At 74.8% G+C, this 1,177-nt stretch overlaps 1 protein-coding gene across 1 annotated transcript in view; it reads right to left on the bottom strand.

Moving 5' to 3' along the window:
- NRARP (NOTCH regulated ankyrin repeat protein) overlaps positions 1-625 on the bottom strand; it is a 3,580-nt gene extending 2,955 nt beyond the window's left edge. Inside the window, exon 1 of the mRNA XM_027667023.1 lies at positions 1-625. This exon is cut by the window's left edge and continues 2,955 nt beyond it. Within this exon, the coding sequence (XP_027522824.1) occupies positions 91-444 (354 nt within the window). The 5' untranslated portion in view covers positions 445-625 and the 3' untranslated portion in view covers positions 1-90.
- Between the last annotated feature and the right edge of the window lie 552 nt (positions 626-1,177).

Genomic DNA, 1,177 nt, shown 5'->3' with positions numbered 1-1,177 from the left:
GGTCCCGGCATCACCGAGGGAGCGGTCCCGGCATCACCGAGGGAGCGAAAGGGGGGCAGCCCCGGCATCACCGGGGGAGCAGCCCCAGCATCACCGTGCGCCGGCGGAGTATTTGGCCTTGGTGATCAGGTAGAGGACGATGTCCTGGTGGCCCCCGAAGGCGGCGATGTGCAGAGCGCTCCAGCCGTCGCGGTTGGCCAGGCGGATATCAGCGCCGAACTTGACCAGGAGCTTGACGAGCTCGAGGTTGCCGTCGATGACGGACTGGTGCAGCGCCGTCTGCCCCTCGGGCCCGAAGGAGTTGACGTTGAACTCGCAGTTCGTCATGTTCTGCAGCAGCGACTGCAGCTCCTTGGTGTTGCCGCGCCGCACCGCCTCCTGGAACACCCGCTGGCTGGGGGGCGGCGGCGGCGCCGCGCACGGCGACACCTCGCTCTGGCTCATGCCGCCGCCTGGGCCCCGCCGCCCCGCATGGACGGCGACGGCGGCGCCCCCCCGGGCATGCGGCGGCGGGCGGGCGGTGCTGCGGTGTTGCCGGGGCTGGGGGTCCCGCTGGGGTCGCGGTGGGTCCCGGTGGCCGCTCCCGGCCCCGCCGCCGCCGCCGCGCTCGGTGCTGCGCTGGCTCCGCTCGCGCCCGTCTGGAGCGGCCCTGGCGCCGCGCGCGCCTTTTACCCGCCCTTTTATTTGCATAACAATGGCACGGCCGCGGGGGCGGGGCCGCGCACCACAAACCCATTGGCCCCGGCCGGCGGGGGGCGGGGACTCGGCGGGAGGACACGCCCCCCAGGAGGGTGAGCGGGAGGGGCCCGAGCGCTGCGAAGGCGGGAGGGGGCGGACGGGGGCGCTCCGGGCCCGGGACAGCCCGGGATAGCCCGGGACAGCCCGGGACAGCCCGGGATAGCCCAGCTCGGGACAGCCCGGGACAGCCCGGGATAGCCCAGCTCGGGACAGCCCGGGACAGCCCGGGATAGCCCAGCTCGGGACAGCCCAGCTCGGGACAGCTCGGGACAGCCCGGGACAGCCCGGGATAGCCAAGCTCGGGACAGCCCGGGACAGCCCGGGATAGCCCAGCTCGGGACAGCCCAGCTCGGGACAGCTCGGGACAGCCCGGGACAGCCCGGGATAGCCCAGCTCGGGACAGCCCGGGACAGCCCGGGACAGCCCGGGACAGCCCGGC

The sequence above is a fragment of the Corapipo altera genome, unplaced genomic scaffold (genome assembly GCF_003945725.1).
Source record: "Corapipo altera isolate COAL_440 unplaced genomic scaffold, ASM394572v1 93, whole genome shotgun sequence".
In the NCBI taxonomy this organism is placed as follows: domain Eukaryota; kingdom Metazoa; phylum Chordata; class Aves; order Passeriformes; family Pipridae; genus Corapipo; species Corapipo altera.
This window is presented reverse-complemented; position numbering and strand designations above follow the sequence as displayed.